Source organism: Pinus tabuliformis, chromosome X (assembly GCF_031772625.1).
Source record: "Pinus tabuliformis cultivar Carrire ecotype Pingquan chromosome X, CPIR1, whole genome shotgun sequence".
Classification (NCBI taxonomy): Eukaryota; Viridiplantae; Streptophyta; class Pinopsida; order Pinales; family Pinaceae; genus Pinus; species Pinus tabuliformis.
Window position 1 is genome coordinate 217529922 of NC_142308.1, and position 16842 is coordinate 217546763.

The 16842-nt window shown below is 39.3% G+C and overlaps 1 protein-coding gene across 1 annotated transcript in view; it reads right to left on the reverse strand.

Annotated features, from left to right (window-relative positions):
- The window catches only part of LOC149139118 (uncharacterized), a 54644-nt gene extending 38087 nt beyond the window's left edge, over nucleotides 1-16557 (reverse strand). Inside the window, exon 1 of the mRNA XM_089448254.1 lies at nucleotides 14809-16557. Coding sequence (XP_089304380.1) covers nucleotides 14809-15782 — 974 coding nt within the window. The 5' untranslated portion in view covers nucleotides 15783-16557. The remainder of the gene's footprint in view (nucleotides 1-14808) is intronic.
- Nucleotides 16558-16842: the final 285 nt, after the last annotated feature.

The following is a 16842-nucleotide window of genomic DNA, read 5'->3' on the forward strand; positions in this document are numbered from 1 at the left end:
TCAAAAGTTCACAGGTGCGAAGTCAAGAGAGAGATATAAATGCTAAAGAAGAACTCGTCCTTCTTCATCCTACTTCGTCCTTTTTCTTCTTCGCTGAGATGCCCAAATTATTACTTGTCTTATGTGAGGTCGAATGATGTTTGTGGAGGAGGTCGAATGCTCTAATGGGTGTGTCTCTTCACTAGGACTGACTTGACTTGAGGGAGGGTCAACTTGACAAGTTTGGAGCCAAAAATTCAAATTTCAAAATTTTCTCTTTTAAATATGACATGAAGAACATGTCTTATAATAATTCTTTCAATGGCTAATCAATGAAAATGACATGAAGAACATGTCTTAAATTACATTATATATTTCAAGAGCTAAAATATAAATTATGAAGACTGACCATAGCTACGAAAATTCAACACTCCCTCTTAGCTAGGGAGGTATTCATAATGACTAGACAAATGTTCTTTTGTTGACAAATTTCTCTAAGAAAAGGTTATAATAAATCATCATCAATTACCATAATCGGGTCAACAAATGTGACACATGGTAAACCAGTAGCATCAATCAATTACCATTATCGGGTCAAACAACTTTGACACACAGTAAGTTAACAGCATCAACAAGTTACAATAATTCACGTTGGTACATCATACCTATGGTATATCCTCACCATCATCTTGGTCAGTACTTTAGACACATGGTACATCATTTAGCATCAACTAGTCACCATAATTTGGGTTAGTACTTGACACATGGTATCAAGACTAGTCTTGGTTCACCATCAATTGAGTAAATATCTTTGACACATGGTGAATCTCCAAAGGCCACACTCCAACTAAGTAATTCAGGGCCTGATGCTCTAAGACCATTCTTCCTCATTTGGGTCAACGTACTAGACACGGGTAGAATGACTTTCCTCTATCATACCATTCTTCCTAATTCCAGTCAATATACTTGACACAGGGAGAATGTCAATCCATGATGCTATCTCATCAGCACTCCCTCTCACTGAGAGAGGCATTCTCAACAAGTCCAAGCTTGTCCCTGAAGTATACAAACTTCGCTCTGGACAGAGGCTTTGTAAGAATATCAACTATCTGCTCATCAATAGAAACATATTGGAGCTTCATTGCTCCCTTCTGCACTATGTCATGAATGAATTGGCACTTGATCTCGATGTACTTCAAATTGTCATGGAAAATTGGATTATCTATCAACTTAACACAGCTTTGATTGTCACAATATATCACAGTCGGTTCTAGCACCTGATCAAATAGTCTTGTGAGTAACTCCCAAAGCCATACTATATACTTTGCCTCAAAAAGTGTTAAGTGCGATAGATGTTTGCTTCCTACTCATCCACGAAATCATAGTGAAGCCCAAACTGAAGCAACCTCCGGATGTACTCTTTTTGTCTTCAGCACTCCCTGCCCAATCTACATCTATATAACCCTGCAGTTGTATATCACCATTTGAGACATATCTCAAACCATAATCAATTGTACCACGCAAATATCTCAATACATGCTTTGCTGCAATCCAATGATCATGTCTCAATTCCACTTGGAACTGGCTTAGAGTATTTACTACAAAGCAAATGTCCGACCTAGTATTAACCAAATACATCAGTGAACCAATCAGCTTTCGATACATGGATGGATCTACCAAATTTGACTCAGACTCTCAACTTTCTTAGATTTGTCACCATGGGAGTTGCCATCGATTTACAATCCATCATCTCAAACTTTTGCAGGATCTTGATAACATATTTCCTTGACCAAGGAAGATTTCAACAGGCTTCTTCCATACTTCTAGCCCCAAATAATAGTGCATCAAACCAAGATCCTCCATATATCAACTTCGGAGGCCAACACCCTCTTACGCCGAACAATGAGGTGCTCCATACCTGTCAGAAATAAGTCTTCAAAATACAATAATAGAATCACAGGTTCATTCTTCTCAACTTTAATATATAGGTTTGGATCAGCATCACTTTTGGCGAACCCAAGTCTTGTCAAGTAGCTATCAATTCGAGAGTACCAAGCTCTAGGTGCTTGCTTAAGTCCATACAAGGCTTTCTTCAATCTGCAGACGAGAGGTTCTCTTCTATGAACCTCAAAACCTTGAGGTTCTTTTATGTACACTTCTCAATCACACCATTGTTAACTAAATTTAACATGGTATCAGAGCACAAGTGAAGACAAAGCCCAAGCAAGAGAGAGAAAAGTAATCACTAAGAAAAATCTATTGGTCAAATGGTATCAGAGCACAAGTGAAGACAAAACCCAAGCAAGAGAGAAAAAAGCAATCACTAAGAAAAATTTATTGGTCAAGACTATTGATTTAGCTTCAATGGCTTCTACATCTTACTTCAAATCCGAGAATAAGCTCAAGGACAAACCTGACTATCATTCATAGAATATGACTTTGGACTTGACTTTGGAAGATCATGATGCCATGGACTATGTGAAGGGAAAAGTGGTGGTGCCTCCTTCAAATGCACCTGCTGCTACAAAGAAAAAATACAAGAAAGGTGAGGTCAAAGCTAAAAGACTTATTATAGTCTCCATTCAAAAGCATTTGGTTGCTTATATTTCTGATTTAGGAACATCTAAGGAGATGTATAATTAAACTAGTTGGGATGTTCAAAGTGAACAACGCAACTCAAATCCTCTTTCTCAAGAACAAGTTGAAGTATATCAAGATGGATAAAGGGGAGTTTATCCAATCCTACTTCATGAGGATTACAGAAATCAAGAATGACCTTCTATCTATTGGAGAAGTTGTTGCTGACAGGGAACTCACTCTCATCGCTCTCGGAGGTCTTACAAGAGCATGGGATGTGTTTAACACCACCATTCTCAACAATAACAAGATTCCTAGTTTTGATGAATTATTGGCTAGATGCACTCAAAAAGAGCCGAGGATGATGGAGAAAGACAAGCCTTCAAATGGACATGAACCTAATGTTTTCTCTGCTCATGCTAAGAGGAAAAATAATGTTGGTCCAGGAAAACAAGATTCAAGCAAGGAATCAGAGAAGGAAGAAAAGGAAGGTGCTACAATTGCAACAGGTTTGGCCATTATGCAAGAGAGTGTTCTCACAAGAAGGATACTCCAAGGGATGATGACAACAACAACTACAAAGGCAATGGCAACCAAAGGAACAACAAGTTCAACAATAAAGGAAAGAGGAATGCTCCAGCTGCTCGAGATGGAACTGGTTGACCTCCCAAAAGGACAAGAAATTCCAAGTAAAGAATTTTATCTTATTTCCGCTTTATCTACTACCTCTCCTCCAGATACTTTGGATCATTGGTTGATTGATAGTGGAGCCTCAAAGCACTTCACTAGGTACAAGGAGGCCCTCTCAAATTTGGTTGAAAAGAAGACTAATTTGGAAATCATACTTGGAGATAATGACACCTATCCTGTGAAAGAAATAGGTATTGTCACTCTTCACTTGAATCAAGGTCAAACCATTCATCTACAAAAAGTGTTGTATGTGCCCGATTTGAAGAAGAACCTGGTGTTTATTTTTGCAATTGAAGATAAAGGCTTCAAGGTAGCATTCATTGATGGAAAGGTACATATTTGGCAAAGAAACCCTAAAGATGCTTTTACACTTGGATTGAGGGTTGAAGGTCTCTATCAAGTTGGAGGAAGTAATTTGGGAGCCTTAACTTGCAATACCTCTCTTCAATCTAAATTATGGCACCAAAGATTTGCTCACCTTTGGGGTAAGGAAGATGGTCATAAGTATGCCTAAGTTCAACATGAACCATGAAGAAGTTTGTCAGGGTTGTGCAACCAGCAAACTTACAAGGGGACCATTCCCTTCAAGTTAAAGTCCAAACTTTTGATATTCTTCAATTGATCCATTCTGACCAATCTCGTATGTTGCCCGTAACATCATTGGGAGGATAATTATACTACAAAATTTTTGTGGATGACTTTTCTCGCAAAACGTGGATCTATTTCTTAAAGAAGAAGGATGAAGTGTTCAAATGGTTTCGTTCTTTCAAAGCCTTGGTGGAAAATCAAACAGGGAAAAAAGATGAAAATATTGAGGACCGACAATGGAACTAAATATGAATCAAATTAATTCAATGACTTTTACAGAGAGGTTGGCATTAAGAGGGAGACAATTGTTCCATACACTCATAAGCAAAATGGTGTTGTTGAAAGGAATAATCAAACAATCATAGAAGCCGCTCGTGTTATGCTCCATGACCAAGGCCTACTGAAGTTCTTATGGGGAGAAGCTACCAACATTGTCGTGTATGTTCAAAATAGGAGCCCGCATCAAGCACTGGATTTCAAGACACCTGAAAAAGTTTTCACTGGTAAGAAACCTGATGTTTCTCATTTTAGAATATTTGGTTGTCCCGTGTATTTCATGTGCCTAAGAGAAAAGAAACAAGTTAAAAGCATCTGGGAAGAGAAGTATATTTGTGGGATACAGTGAAAAATCAAAGGCATATAGAATCTATATGCCTGGACAAAGTGATGTGGAAATTAGGCATGACGTCACCTCCGATGAAGACACTGCCCTTGGAAAGTCTCAAGATCTCCCCATTCCAAGGAAGGATAATAATGATGATGTTGCGAAAAAACAGGATGAACCTCCTACAGATCAGTGTTGCAAAAATCGCGATATTATCACGATCACAATAAAAAATCGCGATTTTTTGAAAATGCCGATATTATTGCCCAATTAATACATTAAACCGAACAAAAAAAACAAAAAACAAAACAAAAACAAAAATAAAACAAAACAAAAAACCCTCAAAAAATTGCAAAATTATCACGCTAATTTCAAATTATTGCAATTAATTTGTAATAATCGCAATTCGATCTGATATTATCATGGGGGTGGCGGACAGCAGGTTTTATAAGGCAAACAGGGACAAAATATCAAAAAAAAATATTTTGAATAGACAACGGCAGCGACGTGGATTGGGAGCTGAGGAGGAGAAAAACACTGGTGGATTGGGAGCTGAAGAGGAGAAAAACCCTGGTGGATTGAGCGCTGAAAAGGAGAGGAACCCTGGAAGGTGTCTACTAGGGCAGAGAAGGAGGAAGCTTGGAGGTTTTAGCATCCCAAGCAAGAGAACTTCGTCTTTGGATCAAATTTCTCCAACAAACCGTAGTTTCCAGGTATGAGCACTAAATTTGGCCATTTTGTTTTGGTTTTTTTCTTGTTTTTACTTCGGTTTCTATAACCCATTGTTTATTAAAGATTTTTGAGTGGGTTTGATGGTGTTTTTTTTTCATTTTTGATGCATAGAGTGAAAAGAGTTCATTTTGGATTGAGTTGAAGTTTTTTTGTTTGTTAAATTGTCAAAAATTCAATGTGTTGTGTCATGTATGTAATTTTTTAAAATTTTTGTAACATGCAATTATTATTGTGCCATAGGTTTAACTTCAAAGTTCAAACTTCATCTTATATTAAACCTCAAGAATTCAACCAAGTTACAAACATACCAAGGAAATTGGACCCTCTGTGGGAATTTGGTGAACCTGATGGAGGGTTTGATATAATGAAATTGACTTGCAAGTTGTGTGGGCATCATATGTCAGGGGGGTTTATAGATTGAAGTATCACCTTACACAAATCCTTGGATTTGATGTAAGGCGTTGCACAAATACAAATGCAAAAATCATCCGAAGAGCCATGAGATCATTGGAAGAATTAGGGCACGAAAGAATGGCCAAAGTAGAAATGAAGAAGCAACTAGTAGAGAGGGTGTTAGGCTCAAGTGAACATGGAAGTGGCACTGGTTCTACTTCAGCATCAATATCTACAACCAACCCGGTAGCTACCTTATCATTTTTTATTCCTAGAACCACACCTGGTTCACAACCATCTATCACTTCAATGCTTAAAAAAAAATGAAAAAGAACAAGCTGACAAGTTGTTGGGCAAATTTCTCCTTTGGAGTGATATTCCTTTCAATGTTGCAAAGAATAATCCATTTTTCCAGCCTGCTGTTGATGCTATTGCAACTGTTGGCCCAGGGTACAAAATCCCTTCTTATGATGACTTTAGAGGTTGGATTCTTCAAAATGAAAAGGTTGATTGCACCAAAAGATTGGAGGAGTTAGGACATCATGGACACAAACAAGATGCACTGTGATGTTAGATGGTTGGACCGATCAAAAGGGGAGAACCCTTATAAACTTCTTGGTTAGTTGTCCCAAGGGGACAATGTTTATGAAATCCATTAATGCATCTTCACATATCAAAGATGCAAAAACTTTATGTGATTTGCTAGATGTGTTTATTTTGGAGGTAGGTGCAGAACATGTTGTCCAAGTAATAACGGACAATGCTGCAAATTATGTTGTTGCTGGCAGGATGCTTATGGAGAGGCATCCTACTTTATTTTGGACACCTTGTGCTGCACATTGTATTGATTTGATGTTGGAGGACATAGGAAAAGCTTCCTTTGTCAAAAATATTGTTGACTCATCAAAAAGAATTACAAAATTTATATATAATCATACATATGTGCTTAGCTTGATGAGAAAATTCACCAACAACAAGGAGTTGGTGTGCCCCGCCATAACACGATTTGCCACCAGTTTCATATCTCTTCAATCCCTCTTGAATTCTATGTGGGATGTGAAAAGAATGTTTCTTTTAGAGGAGTAGCATACTTTGACAATGAACCGCAAACCAGAGGGAGAGACCATATGCAGATTAGTTTCATACCAGGAAGACTTCTGGGCGGGAGTGCAGAAGGTGTGCACCGTTATTGAACCTTTGGTAAAAGTTCTTCGATTAGTTGATGATGAAAAGCCCGCAATGAGCTACTTGTATGAGGCCATGAACAGGACCAAAAAATCCATTCGGGCCTACTATGATGATAAGGGAGATGATGGGTTTCAGAAACAACTCCTCCTATGGGAAGTGATTGATGAACGATGGAACAACACATTCCATCGTCCCATTCATGATGCAGGGATCTACCTGAACCCCGCATTTTCTTACTCATGTGGGTTCATATTCAATGCTGCAAATTATGTTGTTGCTGGCAGGATACTTATGGAGAGGCATCCTACTTTATTTTTGACACCTTGTGTTACACATTGTATTGATTTGATGTTGGAGGACATAGGAAAAAATTCATTTGTCAAAGATATTGTTGACTCATTAAAAAGCATTACGAAATTTATATATAATCATACATCTGTGCTTAGCTTGATGAGAAAATTCACCAACAATAAGGAGTCGGTGTGCCCCGTCATTACACGGTTTGCCACCAGTTTCATATCTCTTCAATCCCTCTTGAATTCTATGTGGGATGTGAAGAGAATGTTTCTTTTAGAGGAGTGGCGTGCTTTGACAATGAGCCGCAAACCAGAGGGAGAGGCCATATGTAGATTAGTTTCATACCAGAAAGACTTCTGGGCGGGAGTGCGGAAGGTGTGCACCATTATTGAACCTTTGGTAAAAGTTCTTTGATTAGTTGATGGTGAGAACTTCGCAATGGGCTATTTGTATGAGGCCATGGACAGCGCCAAAGAATCCATTTGGACCTACTATGATGATAAGGGAGATGAGGGGTTTCAGAAACAACTCCTCCTATGGGAAGTGACTGATGAACGATGGAACTACACACTCCATCGTCCTATTCATGCTGCAGGGATCTACTTGAACCCCGCATTTTCTTACTCATGTGGGTTCGTATTTGATGCTGAGATCATGGATGGATTCTTAACCTGTGTTCAAAGGATGGTGTGATCTCCAGCAGAACGTGCAGAAATCTCCAAAGAAATGGAGATATACAGGATGGCAGGTGACACATTTGGCTTTGAGATGGGACGACTAAAATTCCAGGTATTTTTTAGTTTGTTTCAAATTTCATTGTCTCTTCAAGTTCATAATTTCATACTTTGGTTCAACTTTCAAATTTCATTTTTTGTCTTATGTTTATTTAAAATTTTAATTGTAATTTTGTTGTAGATGCATGGTGGAGAATCTATGGTGCTAGGGTACCCCATCTGGAAAAACTTGCCATTCGAATCCTCAGCCAAACATATAGCTTCTTAGGATGCGAGCGCAACTGAAGTGTATTTAAAAAAATACACAACAAGAAACGCAACAAGTTAAACTTAAAACTTAAAATATTGCAAATTTTCAATTAATTTTTTGAATTCATTAAGCAATATCTTTTTTATAATTATTATTTTATGATCCTTGTACAGGTTGGAGTCCCAGCGACTTAATGACATAGCCTACATCTACTACAATCTTCGATTGTGAGTGAAGCAACTTGAGAGGATACCTAATATGGAGGCCATCTCATTGGATGGAATTGACACCACTGTTGCATGGAGGGTTGAGGCCGAGAGGCCTCTCATGGAGTCTGCCAATGATTGGTTAGAGCAGGAAGTAGTAGAAGGGGTAGAGGGGGAGGAGGAGGAGGAGGTGACACCACCTACCCGGGCTACCCCTGCCACCAGTAGAGGACGTGGTCTACCTCCTGTAGCTCCTAGTTCTTCAACTTCTAGAGCACAGCAGAGTCCATTGCCAACTCCATCGGCATCTACATCTAGAGGGAAAGAGAAAGTTATTGCATTTGGCAAAGGAAATCAATAGTATTAGTTATTTGGTTCATTTCATTGTATATGACATTATGACTCATGATATGGGATACATTATTATATTTTTGTTGATATTTTGAGGCTGAGTTGGGACTCAGGAGTCAGGACTTACTATTCAAGACATGATTCACAGTTATGTGTGATGTAGCACTAGAAATGATATTACACATCTTATATATTAGTTCTTTTATCATATTTATGTGTCAATGTATCTATTTTATGTTATAGATGCTTTAGATATTAAAAAAATGAATATTTTTGTATTTTACGATTTTTTCCCCTCACCGAATTAATCACAATAACGATTTTCGCAACATTGCTACAGATGGACCTATACCCAATGTTGAAAACCCGATGGATCCCATTGATCCACCACCTCGTGATCCCTCTACCTCAAGGAAAAGACTTTTGTGGCTCAAAAATACTCTCGAAGATGGTGAGAGACATATTGCTCCAAGAGGGACATTCTGTGAAAGCAAGAAGCCGAATAGGTATCAAGGGTACTTAGTTGCTATGAGCACTATTGTTCAATCTGAGCCATGTACATTTGAAGAAGCGGTAAAACACCAAGTATGGAAGGATGCGATGAATGAGGAATATGAATCTATCACGAAAAATGATGTCTGGGATGTGGTGACAAGTCCGTGGTCACCTCAAAATGGCTATACAAAATTAAACATGGAGTTGATGGGAGTGCTAAAAAATATAAGGCCAAGTTCGTTGCTCGAGGCTTCTCTCAAAAGGAAGGAGTGGACTGTGATGAGATATTTGCACCAGTTGCCAAATATACTACTATTTGATCGATTATTGCTCTCGCTACCTCTCAAAGATGGAACCTACATCAAATGGACATTAAGACTGCTTTCTTGCATGGCTCGCTTAAGGAGGAAGTCTATTTGGAACAACCTTAGGGGTTCGAAGTACAAAATCGAAGGACACACATGTGCAGGTTGAAAAAAGCCCTCTATGAGTTGAAGCAAACCCCTAAGGCTTGGTATGAGAGGATTGATAGCTATCTTATGAAGTTGGGATTTACAAGGAGCGAAGCAGATCGTAACCTATACTGCAAGGTTGAAAAGGACATGCCTCTCATTTTGGTCCTTTATGTGGATGATCTCTTTCTAACAGGTGTAGACTCTCTCATTTATCAATGCAAGAGGGAGTTGGCTTCCGAGTTCAAGATGAAGGACCTAGGTCTAATGCACTACTTCCTAAGCCTGGAGGTCTGGCAAAATCCAGGTGAGATTTTCCTTTCTCTAGGAAATACATTGTGAAGTTGCTCGAGAGATGTGGGATGGTGGATCGCAAGTCTGTGTCTACTCCAATGGAACTCAACTTCAAGAAGCTATGTGGAAGTGTTGTTCGGCCCGAATTGACAAACCCTTCCGAATATAGACAACTTGTGGGGGCCCTGATGTTCTTGGTGAACTCCCGTCTCGACATATGCTTTGTTGTGAATACATTGAGTCAATTGATGGTCGGGCCTCATAACATACATTGGATTGTTGTTAAGAATATCTTGACATATCTCCGTGGCACAATCAACTATGGACTGAGATACACTGTCGGGAATTTGAAGCTACATGGATATATTGATGCTGACTGGGCTGGTAGTGTGGTGGATCGTAAGAGCACGTCTAGATGTTGCTTCTCATTAGGGTCTGTTTCAATTTCTTGGATGAGCAAGAAGCAGAAATCGGTTGCTCTAAGAACCGCCGAAGCCGAATAAATTGCAGCTAGTATGACCTGTTATGAAGTTGTTTGGTTGAGGAAGCTCTTTAGTGAGCTATTTGAGCACATGCTAGATAACACTATGATCTTTTGCGACAACCAAAGTGGGATTCATCTTTCAGAAAATCCCATGTTCCACGACCGCTCCAAGCACATTGATATTAGGTACCACTTTATTCAGAATATGGTACAGCGGGAAGCAATAAGGCTCCAACAAATTAGGACTGATGAGCAAGTCGTAGACATACTCACGAAGCCCCTAGTGAAGGTCAAATTCTTAGACTTCCAAGAGAGACTTGGAGTTGTGGAAAGACCCTCCCATGAGGGTCCCGCTTGAGTTGAACATTGAGCTCTGGGAGCTCCTGGGGGCTTGGGGTACTTCTTGGAGCTATGAGCGACCATAGGGTGAGTGGTTCACCTTCCCCTATTGGTGCGTTGTGTACAGGGTGAGTGGTTCACCTTCCCCTGTGATACCCCATGATGGTTGATTGTGTGTAGGGTGAGTGATTCACCTTCCCTTATGATTGACATATGCATAGGATGAGTGATTCACCTTCTCCTATGGCATATGAGCAAGATAAGTGGTTCACCTTCTCCCGTTGATGCCCTAGCATACATCCTACCCATGTAGTCCAGATCTCATGGGAAGTACCTCTCATCCAGCAAATGAGTTAGGAAACGCGGATAGAGACCATAGCACTACTGATGGACGCATCGTGTACTGTCATACTCCCTATGTCTAGGATGCATGGTGTTCAACAACTTGATCTGGGATCAAGACTAACATTTGTTAGTGGAGAGTGGTAAAGTCTTGTGACTCACTTGTTATCACCAAAAATTGATCATCTAGCCTAATTTACTAGATGGATCGAAGTACACCATGTAAAGCCAATTTTACCATAGTAAAATTGCTTTCATTGTGAGAAACTTCTTAATAAACCAGATTTGTTAAGTAATTTATAATTAAACCCATGAAGAATAATTAAATAAATCATTGTTTATTTAATTTTCTTCTAGGAATAATTAATTAAACCATTGATTAATTAATATTCCTTGTCATATTTGACCTAGTTATGAAAAATAAACAGATAGATTATTAATTATCTTATTTTTCTCTAAGAATAATTAATTAATCACTAATTAATTATTATTCCTTGTCAAGTTTGATTAAATCCCTCAGGAATAATTAAATAAATCATTATTTGTTTATTATTCCTTAACCGTATTTCTTGAGATGATAAATAAATCATTTATTTATTTATTATTTCTAAATAAAAGTTTAAATATTTTTTCCCTCTTAACCAAATATAATAAAATATTTCAAGTGATTATTTTTAGAATGGGGTTAATAATATTTTATTATTGCTCATTATTCGAGGATAACTCAATATTTTGTTATAAATAGAAGGATTTTTCATTCATTATTCACTTTCAATTATTTTCATTGTTACACTCACTGCTATAACTCTTATTATTATCACTGTCGCGCACCATTTTTCTTTCCATTTGAGTTCCCATTAAGCTCAAACTTTTTATTTGTTGGGTTTACACGTTATAGAGGAGAAAGACTCTCTACACAAGCTAAAGACGTTTGAGGATAGCCAAGAACCCATCCCATAGAAGGGGACTGGTAACATTTATTTGTTCCCTTCACAGGTGTTATTTAACAAAATATATATTCTTTGTATATCTGGTTTTCGTTGCATTATTGGAGTTACCCGCGTTTATTACTATTTCATTTTGTTGTTTAACTATGATTGTGGTATAGATCAGAACTTTGGCAGGTTTTGTTTCTATCATTCGCTGCAAATCTAATTTGTTTAGCAACCATTTATTGTTGAGACTGTTTGTCATCCACAGTCTTAAGTGTTTCCTTTTCATACACCTTCGAGGAGAAAACACTATAACATCACTCTTGATCGATTCTTCTTCTTATTCATATTAGTGTTCAACAGAGCAGAGATGAGATGACACACAGAGATGGTACATGACAACAGGATGGCATGATGATCGATAATTGACAGGTGGAATTCTCCCTAATTGAGAGGGAGTGTTAAAATTAGCAACTAGGGCCAAATTCCACCTTGGGACAGCTCATTTGATGGAGATGATGATTGTATTAAATTCCTCTTTTTGAGAGGACCAAAATTGATATAAAGAACATCTCATTTGGACAAGCAAAAGTGTAATTTTGAATTTATGCCCACACATGTGCAAATTGTTTAGGTTAGCCACATCATCGTGTAGGCTCATGAAGCCCAGTGGACATGACTCTTCACCCTCAGCGACTTGTATAAATACAACTTCAAACAAGTGACCTTTCACCTCATTTGGCATCATCATCACTCACACATTCTCTCTCCTTCTCTCATTGGTTTGTACAACATTGGGCACTCTCTCTCACACACACACATGTGGAACAAGAAGGACGAATTTTTGGGTTGAGTTGCAGGGCCGAAAAATTCAGGAAGCATACCAAATTTTACTAGCATTGACCAAGGGTTCTTTGACCAACTTTGACTGCAATTTTTAGAGGATTGTTTCTATCCCTTTAGGCCGCATTTCTGGGCACAAAAATCGAGGGAATCTGGGCAATTTGACCAACGCTAACTTCAAGGTTGACTACAATTTTAATCGCAAAAAATTACAATAGTTTTCTCTCTCCTTTGACCGAATTTGATTGAACTGTTTTGGACTGACTTTAACCAACAAGGAAGGCCAAGTTTGACTGTGGTTGACTGAGCTCAAGGAGGCAAGTTTGATAGCTACGTTGACCATCTTTGACTTTCTAGTTAGGGCTTATATGACTATAATTGACTGCAGATTTTGACAGGGTTGTTTTGACTTTGAATTTGGCAAGTCAATTTGACTTTTGTACTCTCTCTCTCTGCTAAACATTTTGATATAATAATAAGAAGAATTGATCAAATGGTTTTCCCACATTGGGGTTTTTCCTTGGCATCCACCAAATCTGGTGTCCTCTTATCTTGGCTTGTCTTCTGCATTTTGTTTCATGTTCTATCTACTTTTACTGTCAACGTGATTAATGGTTAATATTGGAAATTGTCATTGGGCTCCTAAAGGAACATTGAAGTAATTATGTTAAGCATGGAGCATACCATTGTTAACTAAATTTAACATGGTCAGGTGGAAAGATTTGTTGAAATAGGATGCCACTTGGGAGGGCAAACAAGGCCTATAGCATCCAGCATTATAGTTGCTTGAGGACAAGCAAGCTTTGGGCGAGAAGGACTGTGATATCCCCACTAAATAAAATTTTCACATTTTGGCTAATGAACTTAGGAAAAGTGGGTTAGAGAAGACCCCACTTGCATTTTGAAGATAGGAGGCCACAAAAATTAGAGGAAAAGGGAAAATTAGAATGTTGGTGGAATGTGGTGGCCACCCAAAAGGGTAATTCGAACCCCTTAGGAAATTAGCACTTGAGGAAAAGGAGGGAAAGGAGAGCTCAAACTAGTTGAGCCCGCAAGGAGAGATGGGAGCAGCAACTATAAATGGAAGAGAAGGGCCTCATTTTGGGATTTTTTGCCATTTTTACATCTAAACTTGAGTTTTCTTGAGTTGTTCAACAAAGTCAACCAGTGTTGTTTAGCACAAGGGATTTCCAAAAAGGAATTCCAACTCTACCTTCAGTGAGCTTTGAGTGTCACCCTAGGAGAGTCAGGGAACATACTTTCAGAATTATTCTAGATCAAATTGTGGAGGATTTTACCCAGTTTTATGTGTGGGTAGGGCATTGAAAGAAATTTACACCACTTGTTTGAGGCAGCTTCAATGGGTGCTAGATTCCAGGCTTTTGTGGAGCTGTTAGACTTGACAAAAGCTGAAGATTTGAGGTGGTTTGCAGGGCTAGACTAGAGGGAATCTCTCAGGCCAAATTTTGTATTTATGGTGGGGCACAGAAGTCTCCAGGCTGGGTTTGCGCAGGAGTTGGAGGAGCAGAGTCTTTCCAACAGTGCACATTTCTGGCAGAAAGAGCAGCTCGCACTTTTGTGGGGTCTCCGGAGTGGTTAGAGAGAGCCCAAACCCTTCGTGGGTTTTTGTGGGATTGGTGAGAGAAGACTCCAATTAATTTGGTGGAATTTTATGAGCATTTTAGAAGGCCAAAACACCTGTTCTTATCAGCCATCAGCAGCAGTTCTTCCATAGCAGGGTGCAGATTCTTGTGGAGGGCTTTCCAGCATCTTGAGCCATGTATTCACACCTGGTTTTTTGCCATAACTTGCAGTAGCAAGCCCAGATTCCCTTTCTATCATTTATGTATTGAGATTTCCTAAATTAACACAATGGCTCAGATTTTTGGTCCAGTTTTTTGTGTTTACTAATCTTGTCTTGTGAATTCGGTATTTATTCGGTATTTATTTTTTGTAGTTTAGTTCATGCATATGTTATTTACTGTATTTTCCTAGTTTGAAATATTATACAAACCACTGAGTAAAAGGGCATACTTACTTTAAGATTTCGGCATGGTCCTCAACATAATTGAGAGCTGCAAGCTTTATAAACCCATATATTTTCCCCGTGGTAAGACCTTGAAGATCCACCGGTCCATCTTCAAAGTTTACTGCCTTGCTCAGGTACCCTCTCTCATTCAAATGTTCTACAAATTGAACCCACTCAGGCCATGGATGCTCCAAAGAACCCGAATCTCCCTCGGCCTTCTTCTTCATAATCGGCATTTTCAGCTCATATTTCACACTTTCCTTCTTCTCGTCAGATTTCACACTTTCCTTGGGGTGAGGCGATCCCTCACTAATACTATCACTTTTCCCAATCGAGGTTTTCTTGAATTCGAGAGAACTCTGGGTTATTAGATCCTTGGAGTTTTGCAGGAGTGCATTCTTGCTATTGAGATCCTTCACCGTACTTCCCAAATCGTCTACACAATCCCTCAACGTATTAATCATTTCCCACTGAGATTCAAGCTTACTCTTCAATTTTTTAACCTGCTCTTCTGGGGTAAGATCCACCAGGCCTTTAAACTCCAGCTCCAGCCTTTTACTCTCCGACCTTTTCTCAAGGCCCATGGCCTCTTTGAAGAGTAAAGCAACGGTCTCGGTCTGCACACTTTCAGACTCTGCCTGAGATAAAATTTCGACCTCGGAACCGTGCTTGAAACCATTGCCTTCATTTAGTTCCTTTGAAACGAACTCTGAAAAATCCTTATCGTGAGATTCAAAGGACTTTTGAGGATCAGCGGAGAAGTATTTGAATCCCGTCGGTAAACGCAAACGAACAAGCGTCCTAGAAAGGACGTCATTACCGCTGAAACCCCGCGGATTTTCCGATGAAAACGTTGGAGATATCTGCGGGTTATGTGAAGAAAATGAGCATAATTTTCCGTGGCATGTGGACATATTCAGGTGACAACGAAGCGATAGGCTTTGCTGCGCTCTGCGTGCAACTGAGCAGCTTTGAGCGAGCATTTTGAGTGAAAAATGATAGAAAACCCCAATGTGATCGGTGGTTTTTCAGTGTTTTGGAGCTAAAGAAGCCTCCGATAGTCGTGCCCAGCGTTCGATAGAAACACGCAAACCTGTGGAATGTAGATATTTAGGTGGATAGTGACGATCAGGGTTTAAGGAACACCCGGAGCAACGACAAGGAGGTTTTAAAGAAAAGCCGCGGCAACGAGGATTAGCGTTTAAAGCGGGACGGGACTGACGAGGCTTTGAGGCAGAGACGCGTAAGAGTGTAAAAAAGTGGCGCTAAAATTGTGGAGATAACTAGGTAACTGTCGCACGAAAAAAAAAATCTCATCAGCAATGTAAATTGTTCGAGGCCAATAAACCCCTTCTCGGCCTTGCGCGCTGCCATTTTACTGCCATCCAACGATAAATTCTCAAAAGAAACCAAAATTGGCCTCGATTGCTTACCACAGGAAAAAGCATTCGGAATTGAAGCATGCTCTTGAAAATCCTTATCTCTAACCAACTCGGTGCCACCAGAGAGAACTCCCTTTCAAAGACCTGTTATTGTCAGCGGATTTCAGCCTTGTGGTCGTAACCTGGAAGTTGCCAATCCCATCACTAACATTCCAATTCGAAACCGCACTGTCAATTCGAGTTCGAATCCATAGACTGTAATGCACCGAAGGCACAACTCTGGCCACCAGATTCTCAGGGTCACCTACACAGGATGCCTGCCCCGAAGAGGCAAAATGCGGCGCAAACGTGGAACAGGAACCCGACTCCGGCCGCATAAAATTTGCTTTAAAGAATATTTTGTTTAACATGATTTTTGCATTAAATGTTAAGGTTTTATTGCCCGCTGAAATAAAATAAGTTATTATAACCAATTACAAATTTTAAAATATTTTTTTTAAATCTAGGTTCACTATATAACTTGAATAGAAGAGTGGCCTGGAGTATGCCGTAAAACTGCTTCTGCTTGGCTAAGAGCTCGTCTTCCTCGGACGTAAGGAAACAGGTTAACGGCCCAAGACCCAGAGGCATCTGGCAGGAGTGAGAGCCTACTCCTGATTAC